The sequence below is a fragment of the Gouania willdenowi genome, chromosome 12, assembly GCF_900634775.1.
Source record: "Gouania willdenowi chromosome 12, fGouWil2.1, whole genome shotgun sequence".
Taxonomy (NCBI): Eukaryota; Metazoa; Chordata; class Actinopteri; order Blenniiformes; family Gobiesocidae; genus Gouania; species Gouania willdenowi.
The window spans coordinates 15,887,180-15,904,225 of NC_041055.1; the positions used below are offsets into that span (position 1 = coordinate 15,887,180).

General features: G+C 38.1%; 1 protein-coding gene across 13 annotated transcripts in view; it reads left to right on the top strand.

Annotated features, from left to right (window-relative positions):
• Nucleotides 1–12,916, top strand: part of rimbp2a (RIMS binding protein 2a) — a 109,793-nt gene extending 96,877 nt beyond the window's left edge. For all 13 annotated transcript variants that reach the window (XM_028462699.1, XM_028462703.1, XM_028462705.1 and 10 more), the window contains 6 exons: nt 2,011–2,180; nt 2,275–2,443; nt 2,523–2,623; nt 2,780–2,851; nt 5,143–5,301; nt 10,220–12,916. In XM_028462699.1, the coding sequence (XP_028318500.1) occupies nt 2,011–2,180; nt 2,275–2,443; nt 2,523–2,623; nt 2,780–2,851; nt 5,143–5,301; nt 10,220–10,453 (905 nt within the window). In that variant the 3' untranslated portion in view covers nt 10,454–12,916. The remainder of the gene's footprint in view (nt 1–2,010; nt 2,181–2,274; nt 2,444–2,522; nt 2,624–2,779; nt 2,852–5,142; nt 5,302–10,219) is intronic.
• The last annotated feature ends 4,130 nt before the right edge of the window (nt 12,917–17,046 follow it).

Consider the following 17,046-nt stretch of genomic DNA (forward strand, 5'->3'; position numbering starts at 1 on the left):
AGTTACTGACAGAACGTGCATTAGTGTTGTACATATAGTGATATATATGTCGTCGTACGACTTTATTGCCCATGTTTGTCTTTAAAGAGTAACTAAACCCCTGCTTTCTGCTGGTTTGCCAAGAGGAGGGAAATTTAAAAAATGCCATAATTATGGGCATTACTGCTGTAGCAGTAAGACACGCCCACTCAGTCAGCCAAGAGCGGTGTGCGCAGAAACAGACGGTAATACACACAATGATGCGTCTGTACACACACACTCATAGCGACTTCACACAGCTGAGCTGTGTCACTAAAACCACAGGCACAAACAATCAAGATGTGAAGCTCACACACAGCCTTACAGACACTACTCAGGGGCAAATAGTTCTGCTCTCCCACCACCTCACGCACATAGCGATAAGACATTGTACATGCACGTCCGCGCACACACAGAGACAGACGGGAATACACTCATAGCATAGATGTGTCTGTAAATACACACATAGATTGATGAACCCTCTGATTAGCACAGAATCTGCTCTTTATAGAAGCACAGACTTAAAAACATCACCGCTCCAGCAGCTTTTTCACACGGAACACAGTGGACTTCCTCAGTGAGGGCTGTGATTGGAGGAAAACCTCCTCCTTCCTATCAGCTTTTATAGAAGGGGTGGGGCCAACAGTAAAAGTTGATGATGCAAGGCAATCCAAGGAATCCATTTCAGCCAGTAGCAAAATTCAATTGTAATAGTAACTCTGACATTTTCCAATTAAATACGCAAAATTAAAATACTTTTACTAAAATGTGAAGAGTGGAACTAGGATTAATAAACAGCACTACTTAATACCCAAATACATATGTATTCAACAGAAAAAAGTAGGTTTGGGGTTTAGTTACTCTTTAAATGCAAAGAAAAGTAAACACATATGATATAAAGCTGGCTTTAAAGTTCAGTTTAGCTTTTAAATATTACATTTTGATGTGCGTATTTGGTAAATGTGTTCTACCTTGATGTTTTGTACTTAGAATAAAATTATACAATTGTAAATAATAATAATATAATAATACATTTTACACTGTACAGTGGAGTCATAAAAACAATAAGAACAGGAGCAACAGAATAAAACAGAGTACAGCATTGAGATGGTGGGTGCACGACCAGGTGGTGTAGGTCTGTCTGAACAGGTGAGTTTTGAGTTTGGATTTGAAGAGTGGCAGGGAGTCTATGGTACAGAGGTCAGGTGGGAGAGACTTCCAGAGCTGGGGAGGAGCTTATGGCCGGTGGGACAGAGAGCTGGAGAGTGGAGGAGGAGCGGAGTGTGCAGGCAGGAGTAGCGATGTGGAGGAGGTCAGATATGTATGATGGGGCCAGGATATGAAGTGTTTTGACTGTAATGAGGTGTATTTTGAAGTTGGTAAACGGGTGATGTGGTGAGTGGTAGGGGTCCGTATGATGATCCGTGCTGCAGAGTTTTGGAGGAGCTGCAGTTTCTAAAAGACTATTTATTTTTTATATATGAGACGGCTAAAATCCCATTAGTTGATTGAGACACCACTGTAAACAAGCACAGGCTGGATGAAGTTGTTAGAATGTGAATGTCTGCCAATAGAAAAGTTGGCAATTCATGATACTTTATGCACTTCTCGGCACTTTAAATGCTCATTTAATTTACAAAGTATATTTTTTTATTTTATTTTATGCATTGTTTTTTAAGAAAATTATAAAAATCTACACCATTCATTGATCCGTTACGTATACCACAATGACAGGAAATAAACCAACAATGGTTTTATGAAGATTAGGCAAGGCAAGGCTAATTTATAGGCAGTTCTATGTGCTTTACATGATTTAAAAAGTGCAACATAAAACTTTAAATGGTTTTAAAATTGGTCATAAAAACATAAAATCAACAATAAAATGATGAATAATTCACCTGTGAACTTGGTTTATGTATATAAATTGGAAGAAGTGAAATAATGTGAGATGGGGGAGTTTATTTATTTGGGGCTTTTTTGTTTGTGTTGAAGAAGGTTACAGGGACCGGGATCGCCGCTCTCCCACCTACTACGACGAGTCGGAGGCTGAGGAGTCATTTCGGATCTTTGTGGCCCTCTTTGACTACGACCCTTTGTCCATGTCCCCCAACCCTGACGCCGCTGACGAGGAGCTGCCCTTTAAAGAGGGGCAGATCATCAGGGTGGGAGTTCATACCCAAATACTTGAATACTTATGATGTAAACACTGTAGTGAGGGTGCTAAAATTAGTGTTTTTCCTCTCATTTCTCTGCCAGGTATATGGTGATAAAGACACAGATGGGTTTTATAGAGGAGAGGTGCGAGGCAGGCGGGGGCTGCTCCCCTGTAACATGGTGTCAGAGATCCGAGCAGATGATGAGGAGACCATGGACCAGCTCATCAAACAGGGCTTTTTGCCTCTCAGCACCCCCATCGACAGACTAGGTACCAAAGCACACTCACTGCAGGTACCAGTTTCCAAAGAAAGTGTGTGAGGAAATCCGTTTGGGTCTTTTGTTTCCAGAGCAGAACAAACGAGGGCTCCGCAGGGACCAGGCCTCCAGGAGGATGGTAGCTCTGTACGACTACGACCCCAGAGAGAGTTCACCGAACGTTGATGTGGAGGTATCGTCACCACGAGATGTTTTCAAACACATGGCCACCTCCACGATGCTTGTGTTTAGAAATAAACTGAAGTGTCACTGCATTGAACAACTATTTTCCACATTAAACCCGTTTCTCTTCTGATTTGATGTCTCTCTGCATCTCTGCGCCTGATAGGCTGAACTGACGTTCTGTGCCGGTGATATCCTTGCAGTGTTTGGAGACATTGATGAAGATGGGTTTTATTATGTGAGTTTTTACATCTGCATTGTGACATCATCACTAATGAGTTATGGTTTGCTCACATACACTTGAATGATGCCTCAAACAAGCACAGGCTGCGTTGTAGACAACTGTCGCTCTCTAAGCTGTTTTCACATTTTTTGTGTTAATATTTGCCTTCAAAAATATCTATGTTAACTAACAGCTTTGCTATCAAAAAGCATTAGAATACATTTCTTTGTTTATTGTTAATTATTCTGTGTAAAAAAAGAAAAAGGAATGTAGTAATAATGACATCTTGAACTTTTATTTACATAACTATCATTTAAGTTTTAGATGAGTAATATAATTTACACAATATAATGAAGTGTATGATACTTTTAAAAACACCACACCTGTGAGGTAGGGTGGGCCAAAGAAATAGTTTATATATTCTCTAGGTTTGAACCCTGCATTTGGTTCCATATCTGGCCAAATCATTTGGATTGAAATTTCATATTTAGAGGTTGCACAAGACACTTTTCAGACTTGCTTCATACTATACCATAGCGAGCCAAATAAAAAAAGGTATATTGGAATAATTTGTGGTCTTGTTCTACAAAAACAAACCATCAGTCCAGTAAACACTGTGGCTTTGTTGACATCTGCTGGAGGAATTCTTCGAAATGGCAGATCCATGGTTTAAAAAAAAAAAAAACGCATCATGCTGGTGGTGATAAAATGACTGATCTGCTTCCCTTCATAATCTGCTTGATTAAGGGCATCACAACGCTTTGGTTGATTTTATGAAAATTTATTTATTAATTTATTTTATTTTATTTTATTTATTATTATTTATTTAAGTATAATGTATATGTAATTAGGCCATTAGGAAGTAAGTGGCAGTCAAGAAAACTGGTGAGCTTTTGAGGTGGGGGAGGGTGCTCGTGTTGCACATGTTGACACGCCCCCATGAGTGGATTGATGAGTACCTAATTAGTTATTAAGAATTAGTTAGTATTAATCGGTTTAAGTTTTTGCTATTGGTTAACCCAGGGTTCTGCAACCTGTGGCTCTGGAGCCTTATGTGGCTCTTTGACTCTTTTTCAATGGCTCCCAATAGAGGGTTTTCACGGCGCGTCATCAATCGATCTTGTGGCACGCAAGCAAACGCCACCGGTGTGGAAAATTTTGATATTTATAGTAAAGCTAAAGTGGGTTTTTTGTTGTTGTAGTTTTTAAAAATCTTTGTTGCAGCCTTACTTTAAACCTAAAAGTTATTTGTTAAATTGGTGAAGGTTGATGATGAATGTAGTTAAAGAGTTACTCATGCTCATCAACCCGGAAGTCGCCATTTTGGAGGTAAGCAGCAGGTTTACAAACAGCACACACACAAGAAAATCCCGAATTTTGAGAGAAAATGGTGAACTATTGCTGTGATTTTGGCTGTACTAATCGATCAGACTGTGAAATACATGTGGAGAATTATGGACTGCTAAAAGTTATAACAAATCAGGGAGAACAATGTCTGCAACAATGTCAGTAGTTCTACATCAGGAGAGCAGTGACATGAGACGAGCTCATCGTTGCTATTGGTGTATATGTAAACACCGCCCTCATCTCCCGTCTTGCATTTAAATCCAGCTTCAGGTAGTCCAGTTTGTTCTCCAGGGAGTGGACATTAGAACACAGGATGGAAGGAAGCGGCGTTCACTGAGGATTAGCTTTTAGCTTGGTTGCTAACCCCGCTCCTGCTTCTGATCTCACCGCTTCTGGCAGACACTGCTGGTACGACACTCCGCTACTTCGTAGGCCGCTGGATTTATTATCCTCTGAAAGTCAATTACAATTACGTTCTCAATTATAATTAATCACAATTACTGAGCCTGCAAAAAAATAACCTAATAAAAGTTAACCTTCCTCTTGTGTTAGCTTTCTGTTAGCATCTCATATGATAATCAGCTGTAAAATACATTTAAAACCTATATCTATCATCTTCTTTCTTTCCAATCTATTGGTTACATTGTTAGGCTTCCTAACCAATGAAAATATCGCTTTTAATATTTTTTAAATGTGGGAAAGCTTGATATGAAACATATTTTAATAATTGTTAACTACATATGTGTAGAATTACACATAGAACTGGAACATAATTCCCAAGTTTTGAGTTAAATTATAATTGACAATCTTTACAGAATTTTCATAGCTATTACAATTACAAGATCAAATATTTGAACTCAATTACAATTTAATTTCGATGAAAACAGCAACAGATTCTTCAAATTACGCAATAATTGACTCCAACCCTGGCATGTTCTGGTTCTCCTTGTTGTCCACAGGGTGAGATGAATGGACACCGTGGTCTAGTTCCCTCAAACTTCCTAGAAGAAGTGCCTGATGACGTGGAGGTGTATCTGACCGATACTCCATCCAACTACCAAGAAGAGCCCTCCAGCCGACCCCCTTCCAACTCGGTGGCCGTGTCCGAGGGCAAACGGGTACATCACCATCGCCGCTCTCAGCGCTAGGCCCTGTGTTTATCCATCCTCCGTCCTCTCTCTTGATTTCCGTCTCTCGCTTCCTCCACCTGCTGTCTGTGTGCCGTTTCATTGTGTGTGTTTGTTTTTTGTGGTGACAGTGGTGACTCTATACAGACTAACAACCTCCCCTCCCTCCTCTGACCCTCATCCTTTGGAAAACAAAAAAAGAGAAAAAAAGGACAAAACAAATCAAGCATTGACCTCTTTCTGAGTCTCAGAGAAAGGACGAAGCAAAGCCTGGACAGAGAGAGCGAGAGGATAGACTGAGATCCGGCGGGTTGTTATGCATGTAGCACGGGTTAAAGGAGGACTTGAAAAAGGCTCCATTCACAACCTAATTTGGTACCTCATTGCACTGAAACACAAGATCAAATTGTGGTTATTGTGTATAGGTATGATAAATATAAGTGCTTTATTACCACACAGTGATTGCTACCCAGTGACATTGAAAGACATTGAGGGAGAAGCATGCCTTTTTTTGAACTTGATACATTTTATAAATGCCTTTCTTGGCCCGACTGCTGTGTGTTACCCCAAAAGATACTTTTGTTTCTTTGTGTATATTTCACACACATCAGATCTATTTTTCAGCCCTGCCGACAGCAAATACGCTCCTGTTCGCTCTGAGCTCCAGAGACTTAACTAACTACAGCACTGACCCATCCATATTGTGTTGTTACAATGGAACAATAAAAGATCAACATTTGGATATTAAATACACTCCTGTTTGCGCTCCTCTAAGTTCATGTGTTGTTGTTGTTGTGGTGGTGGTTGTTTTCAGTTGTCATAGTGGTGTGGGTTTTACTGACAGTGACTATGCTGCCACATCTGATTTCCTTTTTTGTTTCTCCTCACCCGCTTGGCAAAACAAAACAAAACAAACAAACAGAGGAAGATTGTTCATTTCACACCATAAATGGCTGTCTGCCTCGTACAGTAAGTTGGCAACTACAGACACCAGACTCACAGCTCTAATGTGCACTGGGACGGTTGTGGGAAATTAGACCCTTTAAAGCAGCGATTCTCAACTGGTGGGTCGGGACCCAAAAGTGGGTCGCGGACCTGTACTTGGTGGGTTGCGGACAGCTGGTCAAAAACAAATAAATACTAAAAGGTGCAGTCCACAACTCTCAAATTCCTCTCTCCCCCTCCCTCCCCGCTCCTCTCTTGCCCTGCCTCCAAACTTTCCAAAGTCCCTCCCTCAGAGGAGCTAACAAGCTAATGTTAGCCCAACAGCAACATCACAGTAATATAACATGCTCTGTTAAAAGCATATTACTGCGGCGCTTCTCTCTCTCAATGTGCACACACCTCAGCAACAGCAGCAACAACACAGTGTCACTTACAGCAGCCCACACGGAGGCTGCTGTGCACACATGAACAACACATTTACTACAGAGTTCTAGTGCAACAATTACAAATCAAACATAATGTAAATCAAGCAGCAATAATTACCTTTCAAGCAGAAAAATCACCAATTTCATCTTCTCCTCCAGATCATACACTGTAAAAAAGACTATGCTCCAGCCCCGGGGAAGGGGCGGGGCCTGTGAGCAACAGCTGTCAGACAGCCCATCAAACACAATCCTGGCTCTGATTGGTTCTTTTTGCTCGGGAGCAGCAGGGGGGACTCAATGACTCAATGAGCCTGTTTTTTTCACACAAACTACTAGTTTGATGTAAAGTTGTCCTTACATAGTGACAGCTTTAGCAAATATGACAAAAAAGTCACTTTTTTGCAGACTGCACCTTAATGTCCCTCATGTTAAACTGTCCTATTGACAGGCATGTTGTGAAATGCATGTTGCACAGGAACATTTATAGATTTATGTTTTTAAAAAAGATCAGGGTTCCGACAGCTTCCATCAAATCAAATTCAAGACTTTTTAAGACTTTTTAATGTCATTTGAATTTAAATTTAAGATTATTTTCACAGTAAACACAATTAGGGGGGAAAAGTGCCACATCAATTACATAGGGTTGGGTCACTTTTTTCCAGTGTCTAGTGCAGACGTGCAACTGGCGGCCCCCCAAAGTAAACACAAAATGACAGTAAAATACACAAAAAAAAAAAACCAGACTAAAATAATCAAAATCACTCCAAAAACACACAAGATGTAAACAAAAAATAGTCAGAAATCTATAAAACAACAAAAATACAAAAATACAAAAAAAACTATTATGAAATGCCATTAAGAAAAGTCTTATTTAAAAAAAAAAAAACGAATGTTACTATTTATTTTGAAATGTGAGACGAGTTACAATCATAAATTCATACTTATGTGTTAAAATGTAAGACTTTTGAAACATTGATTTAACACATTTTATTAACAATAAAGGCCTTATTTTTCAATTCATTAATTTAATGCCTTTTAAGACTTTTTAAGGATCCGCGGGAACCCTGAAGAATATGTGTTTTCAACAGCTGGTTTTGAAAAACTAAATTTGGTTGATTGAATTCTAAAAAAAAAGTGGGTCGTGATTCAATGACTGTGGCAAAATGTGCGTCCCAGGTTGAGACCAGTTGAGAGCCCCTGCTTTAAAGGTTTGTCAAAATTAAAGTTTGAAAGAAATTAACGGTAGGAAATAGAAACTAAAAATATTCTTTAATGTAATACAGATGAATAAGTTGAGAAATGTTCCTTCCAGCTGCTGCTGTTAGACAAAGATGCTGGTGTCTACAGTTGCGTTCCTGGGTGTTGTTCTGTTTCCGACTGTAGTGTTTGCGCCTTCCCAGCCTCCTGATGGTGGACCCCTTCTCTTCAGCTCTGTGCTGTGCGGATGTTGTCATCAACATTCAACAGCTTCTTCTGTGTTTCCTCTGTATGTACAACATGTGTTTCTGAATGTGTGTGTGTGTGTGTAGTGGGGGGTTCTTTGTTACTGTTAGATTCTTTAAATTACATTATTTATAGACATTTTAAACAGTGTTGTGAAAATAATCATTTTTCTTGTTTTTCTACCAAAACTTCACATCATTCCAACGTGATTGCAACTAGGGTTGGGGTCAATTATATTTCTCAATTCCAATCTTCAATTACGTCTTCAATTAGTCATGTTCATTGACAACTCAATCACGATTACGTAACCAGCATCCAATTACAATTGAAATTCAAATTATTATTTTTCCCCTGAAAGTCAATTACAATTGTGCTCTCAACTACTAAAGTTCAATTAATCACAATTACTGAGCCTTTAATAAATAGGCCCATAAAACATGTGTTAGCTTTCTGTTAGCATCTCTTATGATATCGGGTCAGTTTGACCCACGTCTTAAATCAGCTGTAAAATACACAAAAATATTTTATCTATCATCTAATTTGTTTCTCATCTCTTGGTTTCATTGATGGCCTTCCTAATCAATCAAAATATTGGTAATAATATTTGCAGTATGGGCGTCTGTCATTATACTCCTAGATTTATCCTTGTTTTTAAATGGTAATAATTATTAACTGCGTATGTGTAAGCCATAGAACTGTAACATGGTTCCTCAGTCTTGCGTTTAAATTGTAAATGACAATTCTGATGTAATGTTCATGACAATTACAATTACAAAGTCAACTATCTGAACTCAATTACAATTCAATTATGATTACAACAGCAACAAATATTTCCAATTCCAATTATTATTACGTCATAAATGTAATTATCAATTACGTGTTTACAATTATAATTGACCCCCAACCCTGATTTTTTACAACAAAATACACCAAATTGAAATATTTTGACTAAAATGTCAAGAGTTGGACAAGAATACCCAGATACATATTTTCAGTAGAGAGAATAAAAACAAAAAAATGTGGAAATAAATGCATTTTGTCAATCAGTAATTCAGAATCAGGAATTTACATTTTTATCCATTAAAGCATCTGTTAAACCCTTTTATTTCAAATGTCTGAATATCCATAAGACAGGGACTGGAAACTTCAATATTCAATGATTACTTTTAAGTGAAAATTGTGATGATTGAGAAACGCAGTTAATTTTATCTGAACAATGTAAAATGCGAAAACCTATAAGGTTATTAAACATGTTCTGAATGCAGCTGGAGTCAATTTAGGAAAAGCAAAATATTTAATTTTGGATTAATAAAAGCCAAAAATGTAAAGTGCTTAGAGTACATGTATATTGAAAAGAAGAATTCTGTATTTTTGGTTGAGAGCAGTGATATCCACACTCAGTCCTGGAGGTCTGCAGTCCTGCAGGTTTTAAATTTCAACACCTAAAGGAAGATTTCATGATGCAGCTGCAGAAAGCTTGGATGAAAAAAAAACTGTCTTGGAACATTTTAAACCCACAATATTCATTTTGTCTTTTTTTTTAAATAGTATGTTAAGGTGAGGTTTTGTTTATTTAGACAAGGTTTCTCAGGAAATGTTTATCACATGACATGTTTTGACTGCCAACTGCCAGTCTTCGGAGGAGTTCTGCTGATCGCCTTTGTTGGTTCCTTTGAAGTTTCACTTGACTTTCATGTAATAGTTCCAGCACAAATTATTTTCTCTTCTTTTGGAATATTCAAAAAAGATTAAAAAAAAATCCTGAAAAACCTTCTCTGAATAAACAAAACCTCAACTTAACACACTATTGAAAATTAATTTCGCTTGAACTATTACATGGAAGTCAAGTGAAACTTCAAAGGAACCATCAAAGCCGATCAGCACAACTCGTCTGAAGACGACTGGCATTTGACAGTCGAATCACATCAGGAGATCAAATATTCTGAAAAACCTTGTCTGAATAAACAAAACCTCAACTTAACATACTGCAGGACTGTGGCCCTCGAGGACCGGGCGTGGCCACCACTGACCCAATCACTGTGCTGCTTCCTTTGTAATACGCTGCCTCCATACCCCCCCATCACCTTTGTCCTCAGGTCACCACAGAAACCACAGAAACCGCCACCAACGACAGCACGCCTGTGCGGGCCCCGTCCCCAATCGTTCGGCCCCTGCTGCCGGGCACCATGCGACCCCTCAGCCCCATGAGGAGTCCCCGCGTCCCCACTGTGTTGGACCCCAGAGACCAACAGGATCTGTCCAACAAAAAAAAGAAAGGTCTCCTGTCAAAGGGAAAGAAACTACTAAAGAGGCTCTCCCCAGTGAAATAAAACCACAACGTGCACAACACACTGGGCTCTGCACATTGCATCATACAATCACCTCTGGTAAAATACCACACATCAGAGACTGTGTGAGCCTGTGTCAATAGAAACCATGACACTGCTGTTCATGTTCAGTGATGAGGGGAAAAATGATTTTGTACAGTGCAGTGCCAAAAACAGTGAGATGACATGCAGACACACTTAAAACTGTGATGCGTTTGAAATCACAAGATGATTTAAAAAAAGAAAACTAGGAATTTCATGACATTGAATTTATGTTTTTTTTTTTTTCACACTTTTGGTCAAGGGGAAGTTGACATGTTTAAAGCAGGGTAGCTGTGTAAATCAAGCCTCTGGGTATGTTGGAGAAACCTTTGGCTTTTCTCAGCAAGAAAAATAGGTTTTTATTTAACATTGATGCCATAACCAGAGAAGAGGCGTCATCCGTGTGCACTGTTGTTGAAGCATTCTGTCGAGTAATGCTAGCTGCTAACACAAACATCTTTGTTCAGTGCAATACGATAAAGAAAGTAGCAAAAAAAGAGAGGGGCGGAGCTTTGGTCACGGGTTTCAGCTGAGCATGTTTGTCCACCTTATTCCTGGATGTGCTACCTTGGATATGATTATGGGCAGATATTTCTTTGCTAAAGTTTTTTTTTCAAAACCAAGATATTTTATAATATTATAATGACATATAAAAACAAGTGTATAGGTTCTTGTAGGTGCTGGAAGTTAACACAAAAAAATGAAAAAAATAAATCAGTGTGTACCCAGTTCTTCTTGAAAATAAAACGAGATATTAAAACAGTTAAAACAAACATTTTAAAAAGCCCATTACCACACTTTATTTGTATTTCATCTACTTATCAAACAGAAAGTTGCACCCATAATCAGAAGGTAGCGCCCCTTGGAATAAGTATAGTTCAATTACTTATTTATTATTTATGACTTTAAAAAGTACAATGGTAACGGCATTCTTGTTGGTATGGCGGCTGATCTTTGTTGTCTCAGTGGCCTTCATGAAACCTATAAAGGTGTGACATTACTACTCTTAAATGTTTAGCATTTTCATTTAAAAATGCTAGTCATTTAAAAATAAATATATTTGTAATAAACATTGTTATTTATTTTATTTAAACTTAAATAAAAAGCGTATGCTTTTTACAGTCCGGGCTGTTTGTAGCGTTCCCTCATTTTGACTGTCATGAAACACCTAGTTGCTCTCATAATTCAGTGTCTACGATTGCACAATAGTGGGTGTTTATGTGACTGTACTTTCTGTGTGTGTGTGTGATAAGACGGTGTGTGATGCATTTTTGTGTTTGAAGGAGAGACCATGTAATATGATGATGTGCTGCTACCTTCTTCATTGCTTGTCCACAGGCTGATTGTCTTTCAGAGATGTGCAGTAGCATTTAAGTCTGAAACACCAGATTGCAACATATGTCACACAGCTGTCATACTGTTAGGAAGAGGAAAATCTAAGAACGAACACACGAGTTGTTGATCTTCAATGATTCATGGTAGATCTAAACTGAGAAGAGAGGACTTTTACTGTCGGATTCCTTCATTTATTGGCTTTTCTCTGTATATTTAAGGCTTCATGTTTAGCAGTGTGCCAAACAAGTGTGTATTATTTTTTTTTTTTACGTTAAAGCTCCTTAAAAGACAGAAATGTGTGCCAAGAGTTTGAATACATAATATAAATAATTGCAACTTTATGAGAAGTGAATTGCAGTTCTAAAAGATCTTTGATTTATTGTCTTTTTAATGATGTTTGTGTCATAATTTGGTTTTGAACTCAAACACAATGCTGAGTCAGCGTAGCATCCAGTCTACTGTGAGTAAAGGCTGTGGGGAATTGGAAAAATGTTCACTTAAGTTTGGACATGTTTTCCAACACTAAACTCTACTAAAAACAATCATTTATTGTAATTTATTTGAGTTTCTGGTCATCATGTCTACTATTCTTTGTCACATTATTTTCATCCACAGCCTTTCACTTTTAATTGCATTGACATTAGCTTTGTAATAATGGTAATACATTTTAATGCAATGTACTTTACATTCAGTTCATCTCAAAGTGCGACAGGTATATTTCCTAAATAAGGGAATCCTGTTAAAAGCATCATCTTGGAAGCATACGTGAGGAAACACATTGATGACCAGATTTATTTTGCCCTGAGTGGATATCCCACATCTCATAGCTTTAACAGTTTGAAAAGATATCTGCACTTTGTGTTTTATTTCTCCTTTTTCTCTCGGATCGGTTGATTTTCTGTCGTTTCTGTGTAAATTTGCACACAAAGGAGTCAGGTGTGGTTTGGATGTGTTGAACAGGGTTATTTTCTCACAAAAAGGGAGCTAAAGCTGAATGTAGGAGAAGATTAGCTGCCTTTAAGTTGACTTATTTCACTCCATGTGATTTTATGTATATTTTATTTTATGTTTCACTTCTTTTTTTTTTTTTTTGCCAAATTTCACAGTCAAGCTGTTCCAAAAACCAAACCACTGACTCGTCACTGGGTGCAGCCTCATAAAACGCTGCAGTTCTTTTTGTATTTGGATCTGTTTGTATATCATTTCTATCGTAAATGTTTTTACTTCAGCCTTTTTTTTTTATTTCTTCATGTGCACTATTTGTAAAAAAACATTTAACATAGTGTCTTTGGAAATCAGCGGTATCTGTCCACCATACGTGCTTGCTTTGTGAAAGATGGGAGGGTGGGGGGTATTAAAAAAAGGGAAAAGAAATTACTGGGCAGTATTTATGATGATAATTGTGTGTGGGTGTGCATGTGAAAAGAGAAACAACTTTTATAATCAAAATAAATTTCATATTTTTTAGAAACTGGGTTATTTTATTCATGTATTTATTTAAAAAACTTGTTGTACTTGCAATTTGCCGGTAAAAATGTATTTTTATTCAAATTCAGCACTGATCTTTCAAATCTGTAATATATAGAATCATTATTTGTAATGCTGATACATCCTTTCACCAATCAAACAATACACAATAACATCACTCACAGAAACATTTTAAAAAGAAGTGTGTAAACGGCCTTGATTTGAACTATATTTGAGTCTCACTTGTGGTAAAGTTGACAGGTTAAGAGGTTTTGGTGGTAGTACAAACATCACCCGACTGGATTTTTTTTTTTTTAGTTTTCAACAATTTTTTTTTTTAATTATCTATTTCGTTCTATAATGCAGGATTTTCATTACAAATACACAAGAGTGATGCTTTGATTTTTCAATCTATATAGCACTTTTTATGCATATAAATAGAAAATAATAAAAGCACAGGCAATAAAATATGGCCCCATTCCCATACACAAACCCACTCAGCCACTCACCTACCCCCTCACTCACGATAAATACCATGAAATAAATATTAAATGAGCAAAACAGTTTATAAGGAATATTTGAATAGATAAACAGGCAAAATACTGGAGCTGGATGTTGACTCACCGGTCAGGGAGCCCAGTGCACCCTCACACTGACACTGAGCTTTAATGGTAGTTATGTTAAAATTCTGTTTATGTGAGCACCACCAATGAATAACTCAAAAACTTCAAATGCTTTAAATCGGGCTTGTCAAACTTAAAGCTGCAGTATGTAAGTTTTTTTTCTCTTTCTTTTTACTTTAAGCATATTGTAATCCAAAGTGTTCTGAGAAGACATTGGACCTCTGCTCCTTCTCTTGGTTCTGTATTTCGATTTTAGATCAGAGATCTTTCGTTTGGGTGTTACTACTGGCTGTTATTGGAAGTTAATGCGCGTTCACGTACCATCGATAGTAAAATTGCAATGGCGGAGTTTCCAGCAGGAAAAGTTAGGCGCAACGGTTACACCTTAATGCAAGCCATAAAAGAAAGAGTAACATGGAAAAGCAACAGTCTAAAGACAAAAACATATTCTGGCGGAACGGACTCCACGGAGATCCACGCGGGGGGCTACAACTCCAAAATAGGCATACATCAAAAACAGGGTTTGTGTAGCTTTGTGCTTTCAAACTAACCAAATGTATTTCCACAGAACCCATAAACATGCAATGACACATTTATATACAATGGAGTGAGTGAATGTGTATCAGGGTCATTATGATTTTTGAAATTTAATTTGTTTTTATTTAAATTTAGTTTTTCAGATTTTTTTTTTCCATTTCATTTTACTTAAAACAAATTTACCAATCTAACTGTTTTTATTGTCATCATCTGTAACATACGTTTTGAAACCTGCCAAAATAAATCCAAAATGCAGCTTGAAATGTTCAGCCCTCGCTGTGAATGAGAGAAGGAGAGAGTAAAGCAACTTAAGCAGTGTTATTATTTATTATCATACAACACTTGTTACGTTCTTTAATATGGGAGATTCACCTAAACATGGAGGGAGAGACTTGCTATCAATTGTAAATCACTAAGTTAAACAACAGGTAGGATAGAATAAAAAGATTCATATGGATTAAAAGCATTTAAAAGTTAATGTAGATTATGGCATTAAAAGTCTCTAATAACGTTACTCCACAGTCCGCATTCGCTGATTGTCTATAAACTCTGTGTGCTTCCGTGGCCAATGGATGCTGATTTTGTCGCAGAGAGGCGGGGCGAGTAGATTATTACATCACCGCTCAATCTACCACTTTATATCTAGACACTGAGCTAACCCTATCCATCCTGGTATGCTAGTCACTATTGAGATAAAAGTCACTAATAGCTCCACAGTTTTCCACGTTCACCAGGATACCAGTGAGTACAAAACGGGGGGGAGGGGATTCTACATACTGCAACTTTAAGGCCTAAAGACCAAAGCTGGCCCATCAAAGCCTCCAAATTGGGGATTTTGCTCTTAAATAACATGTACAGAGGAAACTTGAATAATTATGGAAAACTTCAGGTCCAGATGTCTTAGTTTTCCTTTCCTGTGCTTAGTGTATATATGACACAATTGCAGTAATTCACGATCCCCAATTGTTGCTGGAAGTCTTTATTTATTACAAAAATCTGCAGTTTATATTTAAAAAAACTCAAAAAATTGGTCACAAAATTAGGGAATTTTGAAGACAAGGTCTTTGAGCTACTGATATCTTGTTACTCACCTAAATAAGAGGTCTTTAGAGTCATATCAACTTTTAGCCTTGATATTTCTTTATATGTGGGCATTGCCATTTTGGAGAATTCAACCAATCACCATATCATGTTATCATATTGATCCATAGAAAGTCAATGGTGAAATAGCATTTCAATCCAACGTTTTAGCATTTAGTAACTTGTCATCCAGTTCCTTTGACTTGGAAAATGCTGGTTCTAGAAAGCAACATTTGGATGCCAGTATCTGTAATACAGCTAACCCTTCACCCTGAGAACCTGAGCTGGTGTATATAGAGGGGTTTTCACCGACATCACTTTCTGGGCAGTAGCCCGGATACGTGGCCATGTTGGAGATAAGCAGATGTTGACACTACATGTTGGAGGCTCACAGAGGTCTACTCTGCGATGGATAAATCACAGAAAAGCTCCTCAAAATGCGTTATAGATGCAAAGGCATACAGGGAAGGACTTGGTCCACAGGAAAGGGCACGATATTTGGAAAAAATGCGGTTTATTGGTGGTGCAGATTCATACAAGACCGCTCCCTCGTCTTGGATCAATGACGACCCAGAGAGTCTTCCATCTATTATGTATCCTGATATCTTTCATCAAGCCCATACACAGCAGAAGACCTTAAATCTTATAGAAGTTTGGAGGTCGGCTGCAGCTGTAGAGGCTCGCGTTAGCAATGGATATATATCGGCAGAAAACTCAGTCAGTTCTAATAATTTCACAATGAACCTGCAGCATAGTTAGTGTAAAATAGCATACGACCGCCGGGCAATCTTAGATTTAGTCCATTAGATGCGATAATTCTGGACCTCAAACCTCGGATCGCTACGCCAGCTACATCCAGCGGCCTGTGAAGCCTCGTGCCAGCGGTGTCCGCCAGCGGAGGGGACGTAAGCGGTGTGATCAGAAGCAGGAGTTAATCCTCAGTGAACGCCGCTTCCTTCCATCCTGTGTTCTAATGTCCGCTCCCTGGAGAATAAACTGGACTACCTGAAGCTGGATTTAAATGCTAGATGGGAGATGAGGGCGGTGTTTACATATACACCAATAACAACGATGAGCTAGTCTCACGTCACTGCTCTCCTGATGTAGAACTGCTGACTATAAAATGCAGACATTGTTCTCCCTTATTTGTTATAACTTTTGACAGTCTATAAAACTTTTTTCACAGTCTGACCGATTAGTACAGCCAAAAACATGGCAATAGTTCACCATTTCCTCTCAAAATTTGGGATTTGCTTGTGTGTGTGCTGTTTGTAAACCTGCTGCTTACCTCCAAAATGGCGACTTCTGGGGTTGATGACGGGGTTGATGACGTGCCGTGAAAACCCTGTATTCCTCTTATCCACCAGAAACCTTTTAACAACTCATTTGAACTGCTGAGCTGTTGCTGCATCTGTTATTTAGTTAGTTTCAAATATAAAACCATCCAAAATACTAACACATAAGAAATGAACAAGCTTGTTTTGGAGCAATGCAATGCATCTCATTAACGCT